Raw genomic sequence first — 27,852 nt, forward strand, 5'->3', positions numbered from 1 at the left:
GTTGTCTTCCTATGGTATAAAGATGTTACATATGCGTGAAGAACAATGGTAAGCCACCTTAGAATCTCAATAAAGGTAGCCTGTCCAAAAGCAAGTTTAAACGGTGTTTTTAAAGGAAATGTTGTTGTTGTTGTTGTTATTAGAAGCCACCTCTTGCAAGTGGTTCAGTAATAACTAACTGCTCCCTCTCTGTAAAATCTCCTAACGTGTCCACACAGCTGTCTATAAGAACATGGTTAGTGCTACTCTCAGAATTTTCATCATTCACTTCAGGCCGTTGTAAGAGCAGGGTTGTCATACCTGCAATGGGCTATGTGTAGGACACATTTTTAAACTGAAAACATTCTCTCCACCGGCTTAGGAAGGCAGTGATAAATTTCAGCAGCAGAAACATTCCATTGGAAGCACCAATCACAACACATGCATCAGCTGGGAGTTGAGAGCTGTCATTTTTAACTCAAGTAAGGGGAGGTCACCCCTGTAGCCGATCTTCTAGTGGTGGATTAACACCTCCTCTGTCAGGAAACTGGTGTTTGGGTTCCACACTTGGCCACAAAGTAGCTGTGGCACTCTGGGCTAATTTCTTTATGTGTCTGAGCTTCAGTTCTACAGTTTGCCTCGTGGGAATGATAACAATTCCCACATATGTGGCTGTAGGAAAGACAGGAAAATTGGCAGTGCATACGCTCAGTAATTATGTTGGGTCCAAATGCCTGATGGTCCCTAATAAGGTCCTCGTTCTTTTATAATAATAAGACACTAGCCATAGACCTCGTCTACACCCTTTAGTCCAATCTGCAAGTATGGGTACGTGTCCAAGGATGCGTGAATTAAACTTTTAATAAAAATTATGTTTCAGATTAGGTGGAACCAAAGAGAAGTAGGTGCTGAGGCCATTCTAGACTGTGCTGCAGGAGTAAAGTTTAGAAACAGGTTTAAATCTGTTGGGTCTCAGAGGGCTTTGGATTGATTACATTCTTCAAAAAATATTTTATAACTTTTGACCCCATGGGAGGTAATTCTGTGTCTGGTACACTGACAGAAAGAGTCGGGATGGGGGACTGCAATGGTCTAGATTGAGCAGGTGGAGGAGAGAAATCCCGGTGGAGCTGAATCTCTTGACACATCTTCGATGCCCCCTCCTCCCCACTGCCCCCACACACCTTGAGCTTGTCAGATGCAATTCTTTCGTGAATTCACCAAGCTGGGGAAGCTTGAGAAAGTGTCTAGATCAGCTTCTTGCCTTCCGTCAAAGCTGCACTTGAAACAACCAAGAACAAGGGCCACCTACCTCCACTCAGGGAAGGAGCCTTTCAAGTTCTGTCTGTTGTCTACCTGCACTGGGGCCGCATTTGGGAAGATATCCCTCTACCTTGTACTACAAGCCCATTGTCTCCTAGTGAGCTCTGGGTCTAGCAAATTGCTCTCCTGCCTGTGGAAGTGGCCACTAGGGTGGGGTGGCCACTCATGGCCACAGCCTCTGCGAGCAGTGGCACTTCCCGTTTCCTCTCTGATTAATCACCAGGTGAGCAGACATGCTTCTTCCCTGACTTTCTCACATCTACTCCCCCTGCAGCCTTCCCTCTTCCCAACTAGAAAGAGTGCATCAGGAACACACACACGATGCTGGGACCCACCCCAGTGTTTCTGATCTGTAGGTCTGAGCTAGGGCCTGAATATTTGCGATTTGTCATAAGCTCACAGGTGGTCTCAGAACCACACTTTGGGAACCACTCATCCGACACTCAATCTCGCTGTGGTGTTTCCAGCAACCTGCACCGCCTCCCACATTCCAAGGTAATACTTCCTCTCTGTTCTTGGGGTGGAGGTAAAATAGAGCCTTCTCCTCACTACAGTTCTGTGCTACTATTTAGTGAATTCTAATTGTAACAAGCATGGTACTAAATACTTTACAGACATTATTTGCATTTTCCCAACAGCCCTACAAGTTTGATATTATGAAACAGAGGGTGAGAAACCAAGATCTCACAAGTGACAAAGAGCAGATATGGTATTCAAACTCAGGTTGATCTAGAAAGGTTTGCTCTTTCCTCTGTTCCAGGCTGGCAAACAAATGTTTCGACTGTATTGTCAACTGCAGGGATTGGTAGCTGCTGCCTGGAGGACTGTGTTGAGAGTCCCAGGTGGAAGGGGTGCTCAGCAAAAAAGAAAGTACTGGGACTGGTGAGCTGTGCGTGCCAAGAGGCAGGAGTGGAGAGTGAGGACCTGGCTGCCGTGTGTCTGCCATCCCCACACGATGCCTTCGTCGTGGATCAATTTTGCCAGCTACTAAGATCATGAGAGATGGCTATTTACATTTGTTCCACCGGGAACAGTAAAACGTATTTCCTTTTTCATCTCCTTCTCTAAAGGGGGAATCTCAATTTTTGAGGCTAGATTTGAAAAGGTATAATAACTTGTAAAGTAAAATGAAATGCAGCTAGTACACAGGTAGTAGTAATCACCACAGACATTTAGTCTTAAAGTGTAGGGACGAGAGAATTTATTTATTATGTATGTCTCTGTATGTTATATGTCTTTTAATGTGACCTTGTCTAATAGGTCACCTTATACTGAAATAATCCACTGTGACTTAATAAGGAGGCAATGACATTTCTTGTTTTGTTCCTCCCTCCATCACTAATATTCAGGGCGAGATTTGTTATTTTTAGTGTCAGCGCTTTATCTAAAAAATGAGTTTCATAATGCTTTTCTGCTTCTTCCTAATATGTATTATGTATGTGATTAGATGAAAAATAACTTTATGGCATCTTTTATTCAATCAGCAAATATTTATAAAAATGTATCCCCAGGCTCTGGGGATATAGCAGCAAACAAAACAGACTGCTCTCATGGAACTTACATTCTGGAGAGGGGAGACAGACAATAAACAAGTAAACTAAGAAGAACATTGTGTATCGTGATAAGTGTACATAGTGAGAGTGACTGTGTGTGTGTGTTTGTGTGTGTGTGTGTGTTGCTATTTTAGATGGGGTGGTCCAGGGAAGGTCTTTCTGAAGAGGTGACATTTAAGTGAAGACTTGAAAGTGGAAAAGGAGCCAAACATGGGTAGTCTGGGAGTAGAGCAGTCCAAGCAGAGAAAAGAGCCCATGCAAAGATCCTGAGGTTGAAGGTAGGTAAGGGCCAGATCAAGTAGGCTAGTTGGGATTTTCAGCTGGGGGTGATGCAACCCTCCTGCCCCTAGCTAGGCAGTGTTTGAAGATGTGCAACTGTGATTAGGATGCAAAATATGGAGTTGAGGACAGAGCACTATTGGCTTTTGTGGGCAGGACCAGGGATGCTAAACATCTTGTACTGCTTTGGATGGATGCACATGAGAAGACTTGTCCTGCTCATACTGCCCTGCCGACACTGTCTCTGTTGAGAAATCCGGAAGCGTCTCCAAGGCCAGGGTAAGAAGTTTGAATTTTATCCTATGTCCAGTGAGAAGCTCTTGGAGAGTTGTAAGCTTTAAAAGATGATCTTTAAAAGATCATTTTGGTTACTGAGTGGAGAGTGAACTGTAAGGGACAAGGGTGAAAGCAGGGAGATTCAATAGGCAGCTATTTCAGTAATCCAGAATAGAGACGATGGCGGCTTGGGCAGGGGGGTCACGATGAAGGTTTTGAGAAGTACTTCTACCTTGAAGAAGAAGACCGCTTAAGTAAATATAAAATGCTGTTTCTCATGACATCCCTATGTTATCCATTTTTCTCCTTTAAAGATTTTACAGTTTCGGAATCTGCTGGTTTCCTTTATAGCCATTCAAGAGAATCTTTGTGGTACCAAATTACAGACCTTGCTCTTTCAAATGCAAGTCCTTATCCTCTTGCTCTTTCACCTTGCAGATCTGTGTGCATTTCAAGTTGTTCATAGCTCAGGAAGGTAATCTATTTGATTTGGACTTGTAAAGAGATAAAATTACACGTGCTTCTTGAATAACAATATGTGCTTTCTCTCTCTGAAGGGTCAATAGGAATTAGCCTACATATATCATTTTACAAAACCGGTGCCTAATCACATGAATAACAGGGACCAAGTCCACATTTTTGTTGCCAAAAGAGGAACATCAAGTGAACATCAAAATCTCTTGAAGAGATTGCAGGCATTCCAGTACTAATTTTACTCGAGCATTAAAGCCTTGCAAATAGTTTTCAGGTGCATCAGCCACTCCCCAACAAAGGCAATTCAGCTTCCAAAATTTTAGAGAATCCTCCTTGCTGCTATATTCTCTCTCCTCATGGCCATCTCTTCTTCTTGTCCCCCCCACCGCCCCCCGCCCCACAGCAAGTGCCCCCAGACTGCCTTAGAGTGTCCCTGCAAATGCAGAGATCCTTAAAGCAACAATGTAGAAACTCATTAGCTCACCTGCAGAAAAAACCACTTCTCAAATACCTGGGGGGAGAAGCATGCTGGCCCCCAGGCTGAGCTGAAGGGGGTGGCAGGTAAAGAATAGAGAAGAGGCAGCTGGCTTCAGGTTATACCCACATCAGTGCATCATTCCACTGAATGTGGAAGTCAGGAGATGGGTCTTCCCGCCAGAACCTTGTGTCCTCAGAGTGGAGGTGGGAAGGTGGGTAGTACCAAAGAAACACTGGGGATTGGATGCGGGCAGGTGAAACAACACCCCACAGCCTCCAGCTAGAGCTGGTGGAACCAGGTACTCACCGACTCACATCCTGCTTTCCAATTTAGAGATGAAACTGAAGAAGAGAAACGGAAAGTGGATAGGACCATCCCCCCAAAACAAATTATTTAAACCCATCACCCAATCTATATAAGCCAAACTCCCAGGAATTAAAAAAGCAAGTGGTCTCGCTGAACTGTATAAGCCAGGGAAGAGGAAGCTCTGGGCGGAGGTGTGATCCTGCAAAAGGCAGGTCACTTCACTGCCGACTGCAAAAGGGGGAAACCAGGGTCATGAATTGGAAGGGAAAGAGCAAATGTTTCGCATTAACAGATCCTGTCCCAGCTACCAACTAGCCATGTGACTTTGGACAAGGTCACCCTCTTGGACTTCTGAAACAGAGTTGATCAAAAGTCTTTCACATGGAAGCAACCTAAATGCCCATCAACAGATGAATGGATAAAGAAGATGTGGCACATATATACAATGGAATATTACTCAGGCATAGAAAGGAATGAAATGGAGCTATATGTAATGAGGTGGAGAGACCTAGGGTCTGTCATCCAGAGTGAAGTAAGCCAGAAAGAGAAAAACAAATACTATATGCTAACTCATATATACCGAATCTAAAAAAAAAAAAAAATTGGTACTGATGAACCCAGTGACAGGGCAAGAATAAGGATGCAGATGCAGAGAATGGACTGGAGGACATGGGGTTGGTGGGGGCAGGGGTCGAAGGGGATGCTGGGACGAAGTGAGAGAGTAGCATAGACATATTTACACTACCAACTGTAAAATACATAGCTAGTGGCAAGTTGCTGTATAACAAAGGGAGATCAACTGGATGATGGGTGATGCCTTAGAGGACCAGGACTGGGAGGGTGGGAGGGAGTCGCAGGAGGGAGGGGATACAGGGATATGTGTATGAATACAGCTGATTCACTTTGGTGTACCTCAAAAAAAAAAAAAAGTCTTTCTGATGTGCTCTGAGCTGTAATTCATAATTCAGCTCAAGATCTTCGTGGTTCCCCTAAAGCCTCTTGCAAAACAAATCGTCCATGTCACCCAACTCCTATTTCTCTCTCTCACTCTGAATTAATAACTGTCTCCATGCTGCTCCCATTTGCTCCTGAGAACGCTCTCATCAGCATACCTAGAACACTACTGCTTTTTTCTTTCTTCTTTCTTTCTTTCTTTCTTTCTTTCTTTCTTTCTTTCTTTCTTTCTTTCTTTCTTTCTTTCTTTCTTTCTTCTTTCTTTCTTTCTTTTTCTTTCTTTCTTTTCTTTTTCTTTCTTTCCTTGAATCTCTGTCTGTCTCCACCAGCTCTTCAACCCCCCGCTCTCAAAGGGAGGTATCAATGTCAGGTTTTTTTCTTTGAATCTCCAGGGTTTAGCACTATACCTGACACTTACTTACTAGATGGTCAATAAATGTTTGTTGTTGAATGAATGGATAGGGAGGATATAAAAATAGAGGAGAACGAGCCCGAGTCAATTCAAAGCTCAAGAGCCAGCTTTTGCTAAAAGCCATATATTCTGCCCATATGATCCTGGACTTCTTGGAATTAAAAAGAGAGAGAAGAGGGAATTTTAGATATTATAGCAATAATTTTCAGCCATCACTGTTTCTAATACCCTATGTCTCCACTGAGATACACCAATTTCACAAGATTTTAGAAATATTAGAGTTTTACCTAGCCTTTATAGAATGTCTTATATTTGTAAAAAGCTGGTCAAAATTGCTGAGTAGAAATTTCCAGATCCCTTACTTCATGACTTCATGCCTCTTTAAGCTGCTCTCAGGGAGAAAAAAAAATCAAAAAATTTAAAACTGCCTGCAACTTGTCTTCATAAGCTTTGATCCTTTCACTTATTTAAAATTCATAACCACCCTGGCCTCATAATTAGAATTGCTGAAGTACATAGGGAAGGCCCTGAGGGATGAACTCCCTGGCCTGTCTAGCCAAGTCACCAAAAATGGTGAAACCTTGCTGGTGTGGTGCCGAAAGGAGGGGGCTGGGGCTGCCAGCGGAGGTGGCCCAGAGTATGACAAACCCAAAGTGTCCGAAAGTTCTGACAGCAGCCAACTGTTCCATGAGCTTTCGCCTGATCAGGGAGGACCACGCACGAGTGATTCCAGCCTCAGGAAAGGGGTCAAAGGGAAAGGGAAACGCAGGTGATTGTGCCTCTTCCGTGTGCCAGGCCTGCTGCTGAATGGATGCTTCCGCAGGGCTGGGGCAGGAAGACGCTGCCCCCGGAAGTGTGGAATCGCCAGTGGTGTCCCTGAGGAATACCGGATGCGGGTTTCTCCCAGAGTACTGTCCACAAGGCAGGAGTAAAGTACATCTCCACCGTCAGTGTGGTGATGTGCTATGTATGGTTCCTCAATCCATTTGTCTAAGCAACTTGAGTAGCCAATGTCATGAATTCAGTTATTTTCAGGTTTTCTGTCCACTGTGTAAAGAAGTGAGTCCCTTTGGCCCTCATGAGTGCTGTCCTGAGTGGGGACGAGCCCACCATGAAGCCATGAAACAGTCAGAGGTGTGATGACAATAATAAACCTTATTCGAACCAAAAAGAGCATGATTTTGGTGGGCTCCTGGGGATCTTATCTAAGGGGTGCACAAGGGGAAGGCCCTGAGAGGTGGGAGAGACTGCTGGGGGAGTTATACCGGGAGCTCACATTTCCTGTGACTCTGCAGACTGTTATCTAGGGTAGGTGCTTGATAACATGAGGGGCTGGCCTCCGTGTAAGTCCCCCCACAGGCCTCTTGGCCAAGCACATCGGATGCTGCGGCAGCAATACCGTGGAGTAGCTTCGCTAAACTCTCGACCACACTTACTGGAAACCTCTAAGGGAAGGCTAGGGGTTAAGCTAAAGTTTAGGCTAATGGTGAGGAGTAGAAAGGAGAGACAGAGGGAGAAATGTGATTAGGGCAGGACGCCCAGAGAGCTTCAAATGTACCAGAATAATCTGACGTTAAATAGAGAGGTGCGAAATACTGGTGCTCATTTGATCATCATTCTTTAAACTGTGCATGTATGTTTTTATATATGTATGATTTGTGTGTATGATATATTTTAAAATAAAAAGGCATTTAATTCCCTCCCCTAAAATAAAGACCCAGGGTCTGAATGAAAGAAACTGATCAAGAACTAAAAAATGCTGCCAAAAGGCCACGAAGACCTTAAGTGAAAATTTAAAACGTTAACCAGAGAACCAGCACTTTCTCTCTCTCCCTCTCCCTCTCTCTCTCTCTCTGCCTTTCCTGGTAAGATTTTAGCTGACTGGAAAAAACTTTGTGGGAGTGAGACGCATTAGAACTTATCTATGAATTACATTCGAGAGAAAATACTTTTCCCCCCTCCCTTCCCATGCTACTCTTCAGGGCAGGACTGATTTAGCACACTTTCCTTTCCAAAGTTGAAAGGTTAAAAATAACACCATCAGACAAACTCACCTGACGTCAGAATGTGTTCAGCAGGGCTGTCATGCTCCTGCCCCACGTGAGCACCTCGTCCTGCCCTCAGTGTCTGCCTTCCCCTGTGTTCATCCCAGGCTCTCCGTTATGCTCTGTGCACCAGCTCAATGGTGCTTATTTTGCTTCACTTTTTACATGCCTCAAATAGATCTTTTTTTTTTTTTTTTTTCTGAGCCCTGGCTTAACCAAATTCCTTATATTTGGTTTCTTTGATCTTTCTGTTAAAATTAGTCTCTTCCTCTAATTATTTTCTGTTGCACTCCTTTGAATCCCTTCCAGTTCCCTAGATTTCTTAAGAAGCCAGGTGTTTAAAAAAGAATCTGGATGAGGTTCAAGCAAAATCAGGTAGATGCAGCTGCTTGCCCCCAGGTCACTTGTTGCCTCCTCCTTAAGCAGTGAAGATGGTTTACTAAAGCCATGTGACATTCCAGAGACACGACAGTGCCCTGCACACGGCAGGTGCTCCGTAATTACCGAATGAAGGAATTAATTGGGATCTCTTCTAAATGAGCCAGCCTATATTCCAACTTACACTTAATCTGCTTCTCCATTCTGCCTCAGCCCAGGTCTCTTTCTGCTCTCAGGTTTTTCTTTCCGGTCTAATAGTTATTTCATAGCTTATTTCTTTGATGCTTTAGTTTACACATTTTAAAATTTAATTGTCTTTTGTTTCCTGCTCATATATTTAACCTCATTCGTTTAATTAATGTCATAAGATTTTGCTAGTAACTTTGTTTACCAGATTAGCATCATTTCTAAATTATTCTGTTTTACCTCTTTCTCTAAATAACTGGTAATCACATTCATATTGTCTTATTATTAATTTCTCTTTATTAGGGAGTAGACTTTGCTTCTATGTTTGTGAATTTTCAGTGTTTTTCTAATTAGCCATAGCACAGAGTTCATCATATCCTGATTCTGACACAGGTTTAGGTTAACAATAAAGATCATCGTCTGAAAATGATGTGATGTCTGGGATTTGCTTCAAAATAATCTAGTAGGTGAAACAAGATTACGGTGGGTTGATGGTTGCCAGAGCTGGATGATGTACAAAGAACTATTCAATTATGTAAATGTTTGAAGTGTTTCCACAATAAACAGTTTTTAAAAAAGGAAAATATAGATAAAATATAGATATATAAATAAAAGTTGAACCAATGGATTATCTTAGGGTGTAGACAGAGGGAATGCCTCCAGCATCCTCCAGCCTTCCCTGTCATTGTTGCCTGCTGGAGGTTCAGCCAACCCTCCACATTCATTGTGAAGTTTAGCACTTGTTCTTCCTCTTCCTTTCTTTCCAAATACTTGTTCTCACCTGGGAGATTTCCTTGTGCTGGTGTGTGGCTCCTCCAATACCTCATGTCTGCAATGCTAATAGTCTGCATTCACGCCCTTTCACTGTCCTATCCCTTGATTATATTTTAATTTGTTTTTTACATGATGCAGATCTCTGCTGACTGTCTAGCACTCTAAGGCCTTCAGGTTATGTTTTGATACAGAATTTACTTTTTCTCAACATCAGTCAACACATAATACACATGAATAATCCAGCCATTTCTGGCTTAAAATTCTTCAGGTCTCTCTGTGAACTTCAAGTTCAAATTCAAGTCCAGTATCCTTCACATCCAGCTCGTGTTTTCCTACCATTTCCAGCTTCTTTCTCTACCACCCTCTAATCACTCTCTTTTCCAGTTATATTAACATCTCTCATTTGTGGGTAACAAATCATGCTTTCTTAACATCTCTAACTTTGAGTATACTGTTCCCTGAGACTGGGATGCCTTTCTGTCATTCGGCCTCTGGAGGACTTCAACAACTTTTGTTTATACCTCAAGACTCAATTCAAGCATCACTCCTTTTGGAAGACTTCCCTGAGCTGTCCACATTGAGTTAAATGCCCCCTACAATACTTTTTTCCACTGTACTCTTTGACTACACCCACCCTAATACTTTGAAACCCAACTGTAATCACTGATGTCCTTCTTTTCCTTTCTAGACTGTGAGCTCTTTGACCTCTTCTGACTCTTTCTTTCCAAAACCCAACCCAGCGCCTGGCGCATGGTAGGTATTTCAATGAATGAGTCACTGAATGAACAGAGGAATAGAAAAATGAATGCTGTTGTCTTCTTAAGGTAGCACCTCCCTACCCAAGAGCCTTCTCTGGAAGTCTGGGTCAGTGCTCTTGGTCCTGGGCAGCCCCTCCAGGTTTTGCCTCCTACCTGCCTTCCTCAACCAACCTGATCCACCTGGTTCTAGCTGTAACCTAACTGTCCCTGTCTCTACTGAGTCCTGCCTGCTTGGTGCTCCATCCAGACAAATTTTGCCCAAAGTGTGATATACAATAATTTTTAGGTGATACTCAGACAAATGTCTTTAGACAGTGTTGTATTTACATTCATATATATTTGGCAGCAGGGAATGAGCACATAAAACCTGTAATTTCACAGAGTATATTGCTTAGGATGAGAAAAATGTAGTAGTGCCATGGTAACCAACCTCACCTGGACCTCATAAATCAGGGGTGGGATGCTCAGGCATGATCTTAAGTGTTCCAAGCCCTCAATAACTGAACCCTAGGTCATGCGCATTAGAAGCAAGCACAGACAGCCAGGACTCACACCAATAGGGAAGGACTCCCATACACAGAATTCTTCAGGCACCTCTGTGTTTTATTCAGTGATGTGTTGAAATATCACTTCCTGAAGTTGCTGAGTATGTATATATACACTTCAGTATAACAGATAAAATAGTTAAATATCTTTTGAGCTGTCTAACCACATCCTCATGCGAGTTCAGATGTTTAGTGGGTTAATATAGAAACTGACAGATTTGTCTCATTGATGTGGATCCTCATCTTTGTCCGAAACTATCAGTTAGGCTTTCTAGCTATTTTGATCCAAAAGTTCCATTGTCATCAATAAGAAACTTATATTCAGCCATACATTTTATACATTTTGATTTATTCTATTTTTCATGTCATTTTTACTTTTTATTTTTAGAAGTTTAATCACACTTTTTATATAGAATTTACTGTATTTCATCAAATCCATTGAATAATATGCCACTGATAAGTAAAACACATCATTATTTTATGTTCCAGTAAAATATGATGTTGCCGATTATAACTGCAAGATGCCATTGATTCTAAGATACACCCCAATTTCAGAGGTGTTAAATTATTTTTAAAATTGATAAAATGTAGTGTATGTACATTTCACTTCTATTTTAGCAGATAATACTTATATTCCATTTATCATAGTGATATAAAGTTTCCCCTTTGAATTTAATTTAAAAACAATTGATTTAAAGAAAAATATTACGTAAATAGGAGTAGAGGTGGTACATTGGATGGCAAAATCCTGGAGGTGGTAGCCAAGTGATCAGTGACTTGGACAAACAGCCTAGGCCCAGATACTGTCCTTGACCCCACCTGCCAGCTCAGGCCAACCCGACCACCCTCCAGCACTGTGCCCAGATCCGTCTGAGGGAGAGCCTGGCTCCTCCACTGAGAATGGGAGAGGAGTTTGAGCCAGACGCCTCTGCGCAGGTTGAGGAATGTGGTTATCATTCACTGAAGTTACTTTATGAGAGTGAAAAGAAATTCCTAAGAAACAGACTCATTATAGGAATCCGAATAACCTGGACTTGCCTCTATTTAAATAACAGCATACTCAGAGCTTGCTGTTTTGTTTTCTTTTGAACCCAAGAAATAAGTACGGAGGGGAAAAGAGCACTTTAGTCTCTGTTGCCGAGCAATTTACTCACTGATAATGGCTACCTAAACACTAAACAGTTTCAGTGATTATCAAACCAAAGAATGGTCGACCTTGTTTTTCATAATAGATTTATCAGTGGAGAATAACTATGACTAACTTGAAGCAAAATGCATTTCATCGAGAAAGCAGAGAAGTAGCTGATTTCCTTATTGTGGAATAGGAAAAGTGAAGAGAAATCACTTTAGAGGGAGGAGGGAAAAATGGTTATGTTTCCGTTTGGGAAACACTGTGCTTTTGTACACTATCTCCCTGGCTGTTGCAGGGGATTTGTGTTCATCATGCTTCCAGCTCTCACCCTGCGCTAGATTCAGCCCTTGGACTGCTGTGCACATTTCTCTGAGAGATATGCACAGAACCCTTCGATTTACTCGGTGCTTATTCTTGAAGCTTATTGTGAATCATTAGCCAGATGCAATAGTGCACGAGGTCACAAGCCATATAGGCTCTACTGCTTGCCTGTTTTTGCAAACTTGATTTTGAAGGTTTTAATGTAGGTGTAATTGAGAAGATAAATTGAACACATATGCATATTCTAATAAAGGTATTCTTCCGAGTCTGCAAATAATCACATCATGTTAAGCATCAATGAACCTATTACAGTATAATAAAAGGGAAAAAATCTTATAATAATAAAAGATTATTTATAGTATTGGTTATTAGTATAATTTTAAAATATAACAAGAAACAATTAGCAACATTGATAATATTGGAGATGCCACTGTTTCCACTCACTAGTACAAATAATACTAGCAATAGTTCTATATAGTAATGTCAGTTGAAAGCTCTTCCAAGCTCTTTGTTTATCCTTATGGGTGTTCTTGTTTATTGGATCATTGCTGCATATTTTATAAGAACTGTTTCCTGGTATTCATAAAAGTTATTGACATCATACAGTAAATTTTGAAATTTATTCCTGGATCATAATAAAATTGTAAGAATAACCCAGTCCTGTATCCTTTCTCCAAGCAGATGTAGAGGTCAGAAAGCCAAATATATTTAGGAAGTAGAACCTGAGACTTGGTGTCTCAGGTCAGGTTCCCTAGAAGCAGAGCCTGAGACATGGATTTGGGCGCAGGTGGGTTATTAAGGGATCAGCCTGTAAGGAAGTGAGAGAAGCGGGATGGAACAAGAGAAATGCCAAGTAGGATGTGGATCAGATGGTCTATCCACGGCCTGATGAAGGCGGAGGGATAAATTGCACCATAGAGGGTCGCTGCAAGCCTTCATAAGCCAGTACTCACAGCAGCTGGGGGTGGGCGTAGTGGCCAGGGACAGGGATCTGCTTGGAGCACGAATAACACTAAACACATCACTTGGTGATTGGAGGCGAGGCCAAGACGGGGAGGGACAAAGATGGCTCCCAGGTTTGTGGCTTGAACAAGTGAATAGATTCTTGTACATAACAGCAACATTCCCCTCTACTAAAAATCTAAGATTATAGAATTATGAAAAGATTCTTCATTTACAAGTAAAGAAATTTTCCTTTAGCTTTTACTTTCTAGGTAAAAATACCAAATTCTTTACTTATTTGCATAGGATCAGTTTTCCATTAAAAGATATATAAACTTTCGAGAACAGTATGGAGGTTCCTTGAAAAACTAAAAACAGAATTACCATATGACCCAGCAATCCCACTACTGGGTATATACCCAGAGAACACCATACTTCAGAAAGACACCTGCACTCCAATGTTCATTGCAGCACTATTTACAATAGCCAGGACATGGAAGCAACCTAAATGCCCATCAAGAGATGAATGGATAAAAAAGATGTGGTACATATATACGATGGAATATTACTGTAAATAATATTTACAGCTGTAAAATGGAATGAAATTGGGACATTTGTAGAGACATGGATGGACCTAGAGACTGTCATACAGAGTGAAGTGAGTCGGAAAGAGAAAAACAAATATCGTATATTAACACATATATGCGGAATATAGAAAAATGGTACAAATCAACCGGTTTGCAAGGCAGAAATAAAGACACAGATGTAGAGAACAAACATATGGACACCAAGTGGGGAAAGGGGGGAGGGTTGGGGGGGATGAATTGGGAGATTGGGATACCAAATTGTACACTCTATAAATATATGCAGTTTATTGTATACTAAAAAAAATAAAAATAAAAAAATAAATTAAGATGTTGACTTGTAAAAAAATATATATATAAACTTTTAAAAAATATTTGCTCTTTTAGAGCTTTTCCATTTATTCTGCTTCCTGTTGAAAATAGATCCCCACCGGTTCTAGGACTCTAATAATTGAAGATTCACCTAGGTTTTAATGAAAAAGTAGTTATGTGTTGTTCTGTATTCATCCTTTACCCCAGAGGTCATCAAACTATGGTCTGTGGGCCAAATCCACCCCGCGACTGTATAGCTCACAAAAAAACATTTACTACTTAGCTGTTTACCAAAAAAAATTGCTGGCCCCTACTTCCCATTCATTACAACCTCAAACTTGTTTCAGAAGTGTGCTGACTCAATCTATATCTTGATATTCAAAAACTTTAAATTAATAAGGGATTTATGGAGCCATAAAATAAAATTACTTGTTTTATAAAAGGATTCATCTGAACAATTATCTTCATGGCTTCTTTAACAAATTTAGAATCATTCATTTTGAAGTAAAATAAATATATATAATTTGTTCTCTATTTTATAAAAATATTCCCACCTATTTTGTGATGATCGTAAAGAAATTGAAAAAATAGATACCAAGGTTAAAAGATCCCTGCAATTTTGCCATCCAGTGTTAACCACTATTAACCTTTGGCTACCTCGTTTTCTAGGCATATAACCATTTAATTTTTCAAATGTGGATCATATTACATGTGTAATAATATACCCTCTTTTATACATTTAATGTTGTAATTTTCAAAATCATCTTATTTGTCTGCATTTATTCCACAGAATGAATATGTCACAATTTATTTAAACGTCTTCCCATTTTTTGACATTTAGATTGAAGCTAATTTTTCACTGTTGTAAATTCCACAAGGAGCCTCTTTATGCATAAATCTAGATCCTCATTTCTGTGTCCTTAGGCTACATTTTTAAAAGAATAACTATTGCCTCTCCTCCCATTCGGTTCCTTGTCTTCCTTATAAACACATTCTTCTTCCCCTAGATCTGTAAATGACAGAGTTCTTCAGGGCCAGAGACTTGGCCTTCTCTTTTCATTCTATTTGTCTCCAGAGAGTGTCACCTATACCCAAGCTTTCAAATACCATCTATATGCTGTGACTCCCATATTTACATCACCAGCCCCAGTTCATTCTTCTAAGCTCCAGACCTGTATATCCAAATACCTCCTTGTCATCTCCACTTGTATGTCTTATACCATCCTAAACAGAAAATGTCCAAAAAAGTCAGTATTTTCCTTCTTTCTGCTTCCCTGCCCAAACTCCCTCCTCCGAATTGCCCATTTCAGTAACGAGACATCCCCTTTCCACTAAGTTCCCTATGAGAAACCATCCCCACCTGGCAACCATCAGTGACCTCTCTTTTTCCCTCACCACCCCCATCGATTCAGTCACCAGGTCCTGTTGAGTCTACCATCTAAATATATCTTTAATATTTCTATTTCGCTCCATCTTCCTAACTCTCACCTAAGCCACATCCATCTCTTTCCTGGACTACTATATTTGCTTCCTAATTGGTCTCTTTGCATCCACTCTCATCCTGCTCTATCCTCTCCCCATGCAATTCTTCACCATGGCGAAAGTTTCTAAAATGTCAGTCTGCTTTTACAACCCCTAAGTAGCTGGTAGGATGAAGATCTTCGTGGCAACCTCCCCTCACCTTTCCACCTTCATCTTGCCACTTTCCCAGAACTCTCTCGCTCCAACCTAGTGGTTTCCTTTCAGTTACTCAATTGTGCTAAGCTTTTTTCAGCCTCAAAGCCTTTGTCCAAGATGTTCCCTCTGCCTGTAAGACCCTTCCCTCCCTCTTCAGCTGACCAGCCCATTTCCTGACCCTCTCCCAATGCACAATACTACCTCGATGTGTTCTCGGTATCATATCCATCTACTCTGGGGTACTTATTGCAAATTGTAATCTAAATTATTACATTTTTTCCCTATGTAATGTCTTTTTCTCCACTACAGTGAAGTTCCATTTTGGGGCAAATAGTACTTGTCTCTTTCACCTCTATGTCTCCCAGTGCCTGGCATGTAATAGGTGCTCAATAAACATTTGCTGAATTAACAGATCATGGACTATAAACTTTGCAGAGACATTTAAAAGATATTATCACATGGTATTTCAGAAAGCTTGTATCAACTAATTTATAAGCCCACCAACAGTATATGAGTGTTCCTTCAATCACACCCATCCTGGCACTGAATGTTGTAGTTCTAAATAATTTTTAAATATTTTTACAGGCAAAATTTTACCTCATTATGATTGAAATTGCCTTTCTTTGATTACTAGTGAAGTTGAACACTTTATACAAATTGATAGCCTCTCATATATTTTCTGTGATTTCAAAATTCATGACATAACACTTTTATTGAGCCATTTTTGTTGCAATATTTTGGAAATTTAATTATCTTTCTACCTATAAAACAGTGCTACCAAATCTGCTTAACTTCATCTGAAGGTCTGGACAGAGCTGGGAAATCCTACTGCACAAGGTTTACGTTTAGTCATTGATGATTCCCCCTTACCTGGGATGATCATGTAATTTATCATGGAAACTGGGACACCTTTGAGAGGGAGGGAGGGCACCATTAATAATTATGCCAAGAGAACAGGTATAAAAGAGGACTGTCCTGTACAAGCCAAGATGTATTGTCTCCCTAACTCATTTTCATACAGACTTAGAACTCTAGGGATGGAGGGCTCAGAGCAGAGGTCCAAATGGCGATCCGGGGATAAGCTGAGGATAAACCTGTTTTTTGTTCTGAATTTTAATCCAGATGGCTTTGTGCTGTCCTGTTCAGTGCCTCATCCTGTGACTTCCTGTTGCCAACTTCACTCATTTACCTCACCTGCCTGACCCTTGGAGGCATCTGATAATTTCATACAACTTTCCTTTCATGATGAGGCCAGTGGCCCAAAGAGCTACAGGGACCACCTTGCCCATAAATGCAGAGCTGGTCAGAGGCAGAGCCAAGTCTCTTGGAAGAGTTCTCTCCTATCCCACCGTGCCTGCCTCCTTCTTCACTTTTGAATGCATTCCTCCTGCTCACAATGCACTAACAATGCCAGCAGCTATTTTCTCATTTTAGAGTGCTTCCAAAGTTATCTCAAGAAGTGACCAGAACACAGTTTTCACTTCCTAGAGCATCCTTCAAGGATGTTGCTCTTTGACAAGCGTAACACATCAAAGTACAAGGCACGCGGTTTCTGAGCACTTGGTCCTGTGTCGCGTAATGTGCACGTGGGCTTCACTGTCCATCACTTGTGATGCATCCCTGAGCTCATGCAGTGTGTCTACAAACTTTCCCAGCTTTTCCTAAATGTCCTTTATGTAATTTGTACCCTTCAATAAAGCGCAACAAATAAATTCAGAATTGCTTACAGACTTGCATTTTCAAGAATTGCTAGGAACTTAAGTAGAACCCGATGACAGAAAACTTATGGAAAAAGAAAGACTGGAGGTCTTTGAATTTGTGTCAGTGCCGTCCAATCTGAGGTATGACTTGATTAGGAAAAGAACAGTAGCCTTCCTCTTCCAATCTTGTCAACAGAGAACAAATTTCCTGCCAATGGAAGTCCCAATAGAGCCTATGTGTACTGTTGTGCATGAAACAGCTCCAGGGGTGTCATTTCATTGCCATCCATGCAAATGGTGCCAACTGGCCCCTCCTGGCTGGGACCTGTGGTGCAGATCACAATCCTCCTGTCACTCTACCGGGCACATTCTGTGCAGCCATGTGCTGAGGTCCTGACTGACACCTTCTATGTGACTCTTCTCTGATAAAGATGTTGTCCCTTTGCCAGAGTTAGAGTTGCTTTCTTCACGAATGCCTACAGATTTTTCAGGGTAATCTTCATTTCGAGCATGCATTCACCTAGTTTCTGTAAGCGCTGTAGTATTTGTCAAGCCAAGTGTCCTGGTTTCAGGTTTAGAAAATAGGTCACTGGAGCTATCTTTTAAGGGCTGAGTTTTGCCTTGATTTTGCTATTTCATTTTTATTGAGGAAAACACAGGAAATAAATGCAATCTCATGGTTTGCTAGAGAATCAAAACATTTCCAATGTTAACGTTTTTTAAAGATTTTTTTTCCATTAAAGTGTAGCTCTATAAATGAAAGAGAGAAAATTATTTTAGGTGTGTATAGGATCCATCTCCCAAATATCTACACATACAGACGAATAAGATCAACCCATTTGCTCTACAGAAATAAAGGAGAAACACCATGTATTCAAGCTACCTAAGGGATACAGACATTGGTTTTAAACTAGTGGAGGAACCAACTTTGTATCTCCCAAGAAAGAAAGTGATAAAATGATGCAGAGACACTTCTAAAGGGTCTTTAAGCTAGAAGAAGCTTTTTAGGGCATTCACTTATTCATTCATTCAGTTCTTACCAACATCATGGTCATGCAGTCCAGCCCCCTTCATAAAGAAACAGGTTACAAAGGTGGTTGGAGACAGGGCTGGAAAGAAAGCCCAGATGTTCTATATCCAGGACACTTTGCCCCACAGTGCTGTTAAATATTCCCACGTAGTTACACTCAGGTGATGAAAGAGGAGAGCATCTGTGTACTGCAAGTGACTTGCATGTAACTCACGTAATAAAGATAAAATATAAACGCCTTTGCCAGCCATTTCTTTATTACTCTAAATGCCACAACTTAGAGAAGGTTCAGTGTTAGGGCTAATATCTTCAGAATTAGTTTGGGAATTTTGCAAATAAATCTTTCCCCCACTTATTCTTACTCCTTATGATTTAAATATTTCAGTCGTGTCTTTTCTCAAATGTTGCCTTTACAGATTAACATCCTATAAATAGCACTGACCCCTAAGGAAGATGATCTCATCCATACCCTTAGAGTATTATTCCAGACAGTTTCCTATCCATGTCAAAATGAATACCCCAATCTCAGGGTGACTACCTTCTTAAAGGATTTGTTTTGGGGGGAACTTAGGGCATGCAGTTCATAACAATGTGAAATTCATTTTCTGAGGTGTCTAAACTCTTCCTTTAGACAATGAAATCCCTCAACTTGCTGATTATTGCTGAACTTGTCGACAGTTGAGGAGGCTGACTGGAGCACGTATGAGCAGAGGGGAGCAGCTGCCTTTTCTTCTGCATAGACATAAATATTGCCCAAGGAGTCTCTGCAGGGCAGGAGACAGAGAACTCTTTGAGGTTGCTGCAAGGAGACCCTGTCTGACATTTTTGCTTAGTCAGTTCATCTGTATGAATCTGGACCAAGAGATACTGAGCTCTTAGCTCAGTGATTAAGAGCAAGGAGTCTGAAGCCCAACTCTCTGGGTTCAAATCCTAGCTCTGCCACCTGGCTTTCTAGCTTTTGACATTAGTTACTTAACCTTACTGTCTTCAGCTTCCTTACCTATAGGTGGAGATACTAGTTTTTTGGTTTTCTGTTTTGTTTTGTTTTCCTATAGGGTTTTTGAGGATTAAATGTTACTATTAATAATTCCAGAAACAAATATCAAGTTCCTATTCCATTGCAGTTATCATGAACAAGATAGAAATAGCCCCTTCCTTCGTGCAATTTAAAGTACTTTTTTACACTAGGAACTCTGACCCATTTAAGGGTTGTGAAGTCAATGGTGAAGTGTGACCACGTTTTGTTTTAAATAACTTAGAGAATTTTACAAACTAAGAATTTTAGGAAACTTTAAAAATATTTTTATACGTATGTGTGGCCTGGGTCTTGATATAAAATGGATTTCTTGAGTCTAGTAAAGAAGATAAGCAATTAAATAGCAACCTGGATACAGCACATGTGATAAATGCGGTGTGTCATGGGAACACAAGAAAGTCACATGATCCCCTTTGGGGGTGGGTACAAAGAATCTGGTAAGCCTTCCTGGAGGAAGTGACATTGAAGCTGAGACTTTAGGATGAGTAGAAATTAACCAAAATGGGAGGGGGCGGGGGGTGAAGGGGAAACTGAGACGAAGTGAGAGAGTAGCACAGACATATATATACTACCAACTGTAAAATAGTCAGTGGGAAGTTGTTGTATAACAAAGGAAGTCCAACTCAAGGATGGAAGATGCCTTAGAGGACTGGGGCGGGGAGGGTGGGGGGGACTCGAGGGGGGGGGAGTCAAGGAAGGGAGGGAATACGGGGATATGTGTATAAAAACAGATGATTGAACCTGGTGTACCCCCCCCCAAAAAAAAAGAAAAAAAAAAAAGAAATTAACCAAAAGAAGTTGGGGGAGGTTGGGCAGGAAGCAATTCCTTTAAGGGCAGTGAGGATCCCTGCATCTGCGGGGCGGTGAAGGGGGGGGGGGGTAGTTACTGAAGCCAGCAGAGACCTGCTCAGATTTGCTTGCATGGACAGAAATAGTAGGGAGACTATTTAGTAATTTCAGGACACAGTGGTCTAGACTAGGGTGGGTGAAGTGGGTACTGAGAGGTACAGGACCCTGGTGATTGATGAGGGAAGGTGCTGGTCTGCGATGACACCCACCTGACTCATATATCTGACATCTAATTTACAGAGGTTGCAGGGGACAAATCTAAGTCTGTAAGCCCCAAGCCCCTGACTTGAGGAACTGTTCCTGTAAACAGGAAGACAGGCCCTTTCAATCACTTTGCAAATCATCTCTCCATCCCGCTGGACATATCTGTAGACTGTTGCTGGCCTAGCAGTTGGCAGGGCTTCCTGTTCCAAAGTGGGACGGTTCTTGGCAGGAGATGGAAGGCTGGAAACAGAATGCAAACTGGGCTAGCCAGGCACCTTGCATGAAGAGAAAAGAAAAAAAGGAAACCTGGTACTTTCCCATCTGATCCAGAATATCTGGTCAGAAAATAATTTAAAAGAACAGATAATTCAAAGATGTTTCTATTTGGCTTTGAAATGCCATGCGTTTTTGGCAGTGGATTTACCTTGCCAAATGTTTTTCTAAGGCGTCATTTTGCATTCCCTGAACACAGACCATCTGGGCAGCAGGGGGCTGAGCCTGAGCCCAGGAGGGAGTCAGGGTGGCTGGCTGAGGAGGTCCTAATGCTTGAAAATTGGACGGAGACCACAGCTCTCCCTTATCACCCCAGTTGATCAATACTTCTCTGTCTACCTCTGTCCTGCCACAGAGCAGGGAACTTTTTCTGACCTAAGCCTTGCCAAGTCACATGGTGACTTGAAAAGCAGCTATCTAGTTCCCAGCACACAATGCTTTCCACCCATATCTCGGAAGACTCACAGGGCCACCTCTGCACAGGGGGGCAGCCAGCTGGCCCAGGGCTGCGCAGCAACCTCAAAATGAAACCATATTTGGAGCAGGAGGCAGGCTGTTTACAGATGTTACCATAAAAGACATTTTAAGTTATAGTCAGTCCTGTTTTACAGAAGAGCAGTAAAGGGGCCAGACCAGAAGTCCCCTTTTCCTGTTATTCATAAGATAGCTGCTTCCAGACAAGTTGAAAGATTAGTTTATCTTCCCTGGCTCAAGCCTACCTAAGAGGGGAAAGAGTCGCACTTCACTGAAATCACTTAAACAAAGCGTCTTTCCCATGTAGGACCTAGAAGAAATGACAGGGTGGCAGCCACTCCCTACTAAAGAATTCCAAGCATTCCTCTGTTACTCCATCTGGAGGGTGCCAAGCCAGGGTACTGGCCTGCCCCAGACTAGAATTCCCTGGGAATAATTAGTAACAGGCCCAAATCTGGAAGTTCAAGGAAACTGGTTTTCCCCAGTCTGTAGAAAAATTAAGCCTTTTTTTCCTTCTTTTTCTTAAAAAAATTTTTTTTTCGCCTTTACGAAAGTATAACTGACATATAAAATTGTAAGATATTTAAGGTGTAAAGTATAATCACCACCATGGTGATTCATTATATATGTGTGTGTGTGTGTGTGTGTGAAAGGTTCCCCAAATCCATTGCTTCACATATTTATCTTTTGTCTTTTTTTGCCTGTGGGAGAACATTTAAGTTCCAAGTGCTGTTTTTCATAATCAGAGAAGAGGACATCTCCTACTTCCCCAGGGAAGTAACAGTTTCTTCACAAGAAAGTCTTAATCCTTAAAAGGTGCTCTGTGACCCATCTGCGTGTCCCAAGTGTTAGTTACCTTTCACTTCTTGGAGCTTGTTCCTAAAGAGGATGAGCTGCCAAACTCAAGCCGTCGCTGTGTTTTGAACAACCCAGCAGAGGTTTTTTTCTACTCGGTTTCCTGAAAAATGTAAGGAAGCCAAGCCAGCGTCTGTGCCAGGAGCACGTGACTTGACACCCACCTCTTCCACTCCTTTAATGTCCCCTTGATTGGAGGTGGCCAAAGGGGACTTTGGAGCCTCGCCCAAACCTTTAGATCCGATTCACCACCTCCACGCCAGATAGCAGTTCCATCTCACACTCCTCTGTTCCTCACACACACACCTCTCATAGGTCATCCTCGGCGTGCAGCCGGGAAGGGAGAGAAAACGTGAGCTAAAGCAACAGGTTCCACCCACAGCCTGAACTTGGAAGGGGAGACGGCCAGACGACCGGAGCGGGGCGGTGGAGGGAGAGGAGGCGGCGAGGAGGAAGGTGGAAGGGAAATGATGGTGCACGGCCACCGAGCACACGTCACTCGGGCTCCCACATGGGCTTGTGTATGTGCGCGTGGAGGGGGAGGGAGGTCCTGCAAGGGGTCGCTCGGGGACTTACGCGCGGGTCTGGGAGGCACCGGGCCTGCGCTTTGGGGTGCCGGGAGGTTTAGGCGGGGGAATGAACCCCGCAGAGAAGGCTCGAGGCGCGCCCAGGAAACATGAGTATGTCTGGGGGTTAAAATGCACCACCCTCCCCAGGGCGCCGCCCCTGCTAAGTGGTAATGTCTGCGCCCCTAAAGCCCCGAGTCCTCTTCCCTCGCGCCTTCTCCCGGCCCCTCCAACCCATCCCCGCCCGGCCTCCCGCCCCAGCCTGCTGCCGAGAAAGCCGGGAGAGCGGGCTGCGCCGCGCCCGGCAGCCTCTGGGCATGCTCGGTGGCGGGACCGGCTCCGCGCCGGCAGTGCGCGTCCTCCCTCCCCCAGGGCGGCGGCGCCCACAGCTGCGGCCGCCGCGCCCCGGCCCCGCACACCTCAGCGGGCGGCGGGGGCCACGCGGCCCAGCGGCAGCCGCGAGCGCCCCCCCACCCGGAGCCTTCCGGCGAGCCGAGGAGGGGCCAGCCGGGGAGGCGCAGAGGCGGGAGGGCGACCTCCGAGCTGCCTGCGGTTCCTCAGAAAGTAAAGCTCAGCTCGCTGGCCGCGCCGGGCTCCCGGCCGCCGGCGGGGGCGGGGCGGGGCCGGTAGGGGGTGGTCTCGGCGCCCAGCGCGAGGTGCGAATTTGGTAGCCGCCCACCCTCGTCTCGGTCCCCACCCGCAGGCAATTATAATTCTCTGGGAAAGTGTCTGGTTCTCGGAGAATCCCTGGGGCGGGGGGCGGGGGCGCGCCCGGCGCAAAATGGTTAAAACAAAAGTCCACGCGCGCCCCGGGGTCCCTCTTATGGAAAGTCTACGCGCCGGTGGCTGGGCACCCCCTGTGCTGATTTGAGGGTTAGTTACCCGGAGGAAGTCTGCCTGTCGCAGGGGAGGGGATGGGATGAGGGAAGCCTCAGGCTGGTGCCGGCTCCCACCCCCAGGCCTCTTTGGGGGGCGCACCTCTAGGCAGGCGGGAGCGGGGCACTGGGCCGGGGCGTTCGTGGCGGGCAGCGGGCGGCCGGAGCTGGCTCGGCCCGGCGGCTCACTCTTTCTGCCTCCTCCCCCCAGGATTACCGAGAGGATGGGATGGATCTAGGCAGTGACGCCGGCAGCAGCAGCAGCAGCAGCCGCGCCAGTTCGCAGTCCAACTCCACCAAAGTGACCCCTTGCTCCGAGTGCAAATCCTCGTCGTCGCCGGGGGGCAGCCTGGACTTGGTGTCTGCCCTGGAGGACTATGAGGAGCCCTTCCCGGTCTACCAGAAGAAGGTGATTGATGAGTGGGCGCCGGAGGAGGACGGGGAGGAGAAGGAAGAGGAGGACGAGCGCAACGAGCGAGGATACCGGGATGACCGCTGTCCTGCCCAGGAGCCGGGGGACGTGAGCGCCAGGACCCGCAGCGGCGGCGGCGGGCGCAGGGGGGCCACCACCGCCATGCCGCCCCCCGTGCCCAACGGCAACCTCCACCCGCACGACCCCCAGGACCTCAGGCACAATGGCAACGTGGTGGTGGCCGGCCGGCCGAGCGGCTCCCGGGGCCCCCGCCAGGCGGTCCAGAAGCCTCCGCCGGCGGGGGGGCGGCGCGGCGGCCGGGGACGGGCTGCCGGGGGCCTCTGCCTTCAGCCCACGGACAGCGGGACCTGCGTCCCGGAGGAGCCCCCGGTGCCCCCTATGGACTGGGAGGCGCTGGAGAAGCATCTGGCTGGGTTGCAGTTCCGGGAGCAGGAGGTGCGGAACCAGGGCCAGGCGAGGACCAACTCCACCTCCGTAAGTTGGCCGGGGTGCGTGCCCACGCGCGCACACGCGTACACACCCCGCGCACAGCCCACACGCGCGCTCCCCGCGCTCCCGCCGGCCGGCGGCCCCATCCATCCGGCGGGGAGGGTGGGGGCCGGGCCGGTGAGCGCCTGCTGCTCTCCTGGGGAACGGTTGCTCAGTCTCTGAGCTGTCTGGGTTTGCCGGATGGGCGGAGAGGAGGGAGGGGCAGCCAGAGGGCAGCGGAAAGTCGGGTTAGTGGAACCAGCGACTCATTTTAATGGAATTACTTATGGAGACGAGGTTATGAGTCACTTGCCTGAAAATAAATCCGGGGAGATTTTAGCACCGAAGTCAGTGCCCTGCGGGTGATATTTCAGGTCGTAATAGTTGTGGCTTTGTCAACCGTGATGGGTTTCCCTTCGTTGCCACTAATGTCTCGTCCATATATAGGCTGTCCCTGCGCACAAGCACGCATTCGCCTGCCCACACCTCCGGTGAGGCAGCAGGGAATGTTCCCTCTTGGTGTTAGAGCGGATGCTCCCGAATTGGAACGGGTTGACCGCCCTCCTCTGAGACTTTTTTCCTTTCTGAAACCCGACCTATTGTTGACCTGAGGGAACGGGTGAATTGACCTGCTAGAATGAGGGAGTGGTTCTTTCCTCTGTGGGCTGACACCCCCTCTCCGGTGAGTCCCTCCTAGTTTCGGAAAGGAGCTACTTGCAGTTCCTTACCGGAGGCTTGTGCCTCAGTTCAGGAAGCCCAGAGAGGGAAGGGTGCTGAAGTGGAAAAGAGAGAGGGAGGGGAGGAAGGCTACATCTATAATAAGCTCTGGCAGGTTCACACTTGTCTCAACATCTTTTTTTGCCCCGGAGAGGAGAGCCGATAAATGGCTTAAAAGAAAAGCATCATGAATGTAGCTCTCCTGTTTATCGCTGTTTTGAGACAAAGCAACAGTTGTAATTTGAAGTCATTAATGACCGTCCTAAATGGGGCTGAAGGGCCCACAGTTTAAATGAGCTGCTTTCTGTGTGTGGCAGTGTGGGAGAATGCTTGCTCGCAGGTGTCATTTTTCGGCTCCAGGGTCCTGGGGCTAGTGGAAATTGGCTGCATGCACCTCTGACTTCAGGGGTAAGGACAGTAACTGCGTTTCGCAGAGAAATTGGCATGGTTTCTATCAGAGAGAGCGCTTGGCTGACAGAGCCCACTGGTTAATGTCCCTTGAGAAACTACCTGTTAAATTAACGCACTCGTTTTAATCCCAGCTCTTTACCATGGCCACTGGCAGACACGGAATCTTTCCATTACAGCCAATACACTCCCTGTACTTGCAATTCAAAACATCCTTTCCCCACTTAGTGCTGAGAAAGATACCTGATTAAGCTCCCTGGACTTAAACAATGACTTGAAGATAAATGTTTCCTTTACTATGGCATGACATTTACCCATTCCAGGAAAATATAGTGATTGCCTGTATATACAAAGTTAGGGTTTAATGATGGCAGTGAGCTCCATTATTGAAAATATTCTTGAGCACCCATGTGTTCTGTGCTAAATTCGAGGTATGATTGTCAGCGCTGCAGTTACACATCTGTCCACAGGGGCCTGGAATTATGGTGAGCGTGGTAGGGATGCAGACACTCCCCCGTAGGAACTTACATTTTGTTTTAAACTTTTTATTTTATATTGGAGTGTAGCTGATTAACAATGTTGTGATAGCTTCAGGTGCACAGCACAGTGATTCAGTTTTACGTATACATGTCTCTATTCTTTTTCAAATTCTTTTAGGAACTTGAAATTTAATGGCTTACCTAACAGACCTGCTTTTCCCAATGCGTGTGCGTGCGTGCGCTCACACACACACACACACCTTTCTTTCTTGTTATTGTGGAGACTGAATCTTTCCTCATTGGGCCATCTTTGAAACCTGTGGTTCACCCTGTGAACAATTTACACATGGGGGTTCCTCCCCTCTCCTTTCCCAGCCCTTCTGAAAATGTCCCCTCTGGGCATTTCCTCCACAAGTCACACAGAAATTCGGTTTCCATTGCTTGAAAGCAAGTATGTATACAAAAAAAAAAAAAAAAAAAAAAAAAAAAAAAGAAGAAAAAACAGGAGGGGGAAGTGGCCTTTGAGGTTAATATTGAATTTTTCCATATTTTGGTTTGTATTCAAAGAAAATTACTAGCTGATGTTGGTTTAGAATAGTGTTTTCAAACTGTAAGTTCCCCGTGAAATCATCTTATCACTTTTTAAAAAATGAAATAAAGTAGAACATACTACAGTGCGTTGCAGGCCGTCACAGTAAGATTTTTTTTAAATTTTGTTTCTGTTTTACGAAGACACTGGTTCACAGTGTAAGATTTATTTCTCACTGTAGGTTGCTGTCATAAAAGTTTGGAAAACACTGATTAAAATCCTGTTTACTCCTGCCTGGAGTAAGTGCAAGAATTAATGACCCTGAAGACAGAAACTTGAGAGTAACAAAGGAATTGGTGTAGAAGAGGAAGTCTGTCTTAAAGGAGTTGCTCATATAAAATGCTACTTTTGCTCCTCCTTAAAAATCTGTGTATAAATACACTTAAGTGAAATTAATATATATACTGGGAGGAGGGGTAAAAAATGAAATAGAGGGCTACCTCTCCTTTCCCTGTGAGGAGACCCAAATAAGCTATTCCCACCTCACAACTTTTGCCTGTGCTGTTACCTGTACATGGAATCAAGTGGCTGGTTCCTCCTTTTCATCCCAGACCCTACTCAATTCACCTCCTCAGAGAGACTGTCCTTAGCCCCCCTCCCTAATGCAGAGTAAGGCCCTCACCCCCTACCCAGGCAATCCTTGTATATTTTTTTAGTGCTAATCACTGCCTGACATTATTTGTTCAGTTCTCCTTCATTTTTGGTCTCTCTGTAATCGAATTGGAGTGTGGGGATCTTGGCCTGCATTGTTTAATTGCTATAACCTAGTATCTGTGATAGTGTCTGAGAAGTGGTACGTTCCCAAATATTGAATGAATGAGTGAATGAATGAGTGAATGAATGAATGAAGTATTTATAAGACTCACACGCCCCAGACCTAAACCAGCCCCCTTATAGTACAGTTGAGGAAGTTGAGGCCCAGAGAGGTTAAGTGCCAAAGATCCCAGTAAGAAAACAATGAAAGGTGTTTTGTCCTTTCTTCTGATGCCATACTGGATTTTTTCCTTTCGATGCTTAAAATTAGTTGAAATAAAAGGAAAGGAAAGAACTTCCACCTTCCTGAAATAACTTACAGGGTTTCCTAATGACAGGACCTCTCTTGCATTTCTTTAGTGTTAAGGACAGAAGTAAACTAGGAAATACTCCAAATCCCATGACTTTGCAAGTCTCTTCTCACAGACAGGGTTGGGTTGGGTTGGGTCGGGTCT

The 27,852-nt window shown here is 44.2% G+C and overlaps 1 protein-coding gene across 5 annotated transcripts in view; it reads left to right on the plus strand.

The window, feature by feature from the left end:
• The first annotated feature begins 22,524 nt into the window (after positions 1-22,524).
• Positions 22,525-27,852, plus strand: part of SCHIP1 (schwannomin interacting protein 1) — a 124,342-nt gene continuing 119,014 nt past the window's right edge. The window contains exons 1-2 of one of the 5 annotated variants that reach the window (XM_057739006.1): positions 22,525-22,630; positions 23,762-24,457. In XM_057739006.1, the coding sequence (XP_057594989.1) occupies positions 22,577-22,630; positions 23,762-24,457 (750 nt within the window). In that variant the 5' untranslated portion in view covers positions 22,525-22,576. Of the gene's footprint in view, positions 22,631-23,056; positions 23,332-23,434; positions 23,549-23,748; positions 24,458-27,852 lie in introns of those variants that run through there. The other 4 variants (XM_057739008.1, XM_057739009.1, XM_057739007.1 and 1 more) reach the window with 4 other exon arrangements.

The sequence above is a fragment of the Hippopotamus amphibius genome, chromosome 6 (assembly GCF_030028045.1).
Source record: "Hippopotamus amphibius kiboko isolate mHipAmp2 chromosome 6, mHipAmp2.hap2, whole genome shotgun sequence".
NCBI lineage: Eukaryota > Metazoa > Chordata > Mammalia > Artiodactyla > Hippopotamidae > Hippopotamus > Hippopotamus amphibius.